This window comes from Apis dorsata, unplaced genomic scaffold (genome assembly GCF_000469605.1).
Source record: "Apis dorsata unplaced genomic scaffold, Apis dorsata 1.3 scaffold_820, whole genome shotgun sequence".
Taxonomy (NCBI): Eukaryota; Metazoa; Arthropoda; class Insecta; order Hymenoptera; family Apidae; genus Apis; species Apis dorsata.
In genome coordinates, this window is record NW_006263955.1 from 145,611 (window position 1) to 146,538 (window position 928).

The 928-nt window shown below is 32.7% G+C and overlaps 1 protein-coding gene across 3 annotated transcripts in view; it reads right to left on the reverse strand.

Moving 5' to 3' along the window:
* The window catches only part of LOC102675422 (pro-resilin), a 6,124-nt gene extending 5,515 nt beyond the window's left edge, over positions 1–609 (reverse strand). The window contains exon 1 of one of the 3 annotated variants that reach the window (XM_031514000.1): positions 588–609. Coding sequence is in view for 1 of the 3 variants with exons in the window: in XM_031513999.1 (XP_031369859.1) it covers positions 368–466 (99 nt within the window). In the remaining 2 variants the exon portion in view is untranslated. Of the gene's footprint in view, positions 1–367; positions 526–587 lie in introns of those variants that run through there. The other 2 variants (XM_031513999.1, XM_006623176.2) reach the window with 2 other exon arrangements.
* Positions 610–928: the final 319 nt, after the last annotated feature.

Consider the following 928-nt stretch of genomic DNA (forward strand, 5'->3'; position numbering starts at 1 on the left):
ATTTTTAAATTTATAATTAGAATTATTCTAAAAGCTAATACTCCCAAAAAGATATTTCTTCTTAAATTCTGCAGATTCTAGTTCACTACACTATAAAACGATTATGAATTAACAACTATCCATAAACGAAAATTTTTCTTTTAATCACCAAAAAATTACAATTCTGAATCACAGAAGGATTATAGATCTGAATCCATAACGAATAATCTCCTTCACAAAACATCACTTTATAAAAATATATATATATATATATCTTTGATCCCGTATCAGGGTTAATAAAGCACCGTCGAGTGATGGCCGAACGATGAAATATCACCGAGGTCTTCATCATTAACTACATATTTAACATTTCTCGAGCAACCCTTACGAATTCACAAATATGATTTCGATGAGGCACGTGTTTCGTTATTGTATCGATGCACTCCGGCACGACTGTGAATAAAGTCAGTACGTAACTGGCCGGCATGCTGGCAGGTTGGGTTTATATAGCGTGGGTCTAATAAGATGATACCTGAACGCGTGTTGGGACCGAAGCAGAAGAACAGAAAGAGGGGACCAATGATGCATGTTGCCTTGTTTCGCCTTACCTTGCCTCACCTTGCCTTAGAACCTTATCATGATTGATCTGGATTGTTAAGATGCATCTTGCACCACTTTCTTCTTTCATAAATTGGTATTATCAATGTTAACTTCTTGCCATTTTGTGAATTGTTTAATTCTTTAATATATGTGCTTTAATATAAATCTTGATTCATAACGTTTGGAAGATATTCTGTATTACATTTCCAAATAACAATGTTTCAGTTTCTTGACTCCTTTCTAGTGAAATTTCTTAGATTTTATTATCCAGCTTTAATCTGAAATATTTTGGCTTATAAATATTTATAATTTTTAGCAACATATTTTCAGATTACTTTCTTCACCACAA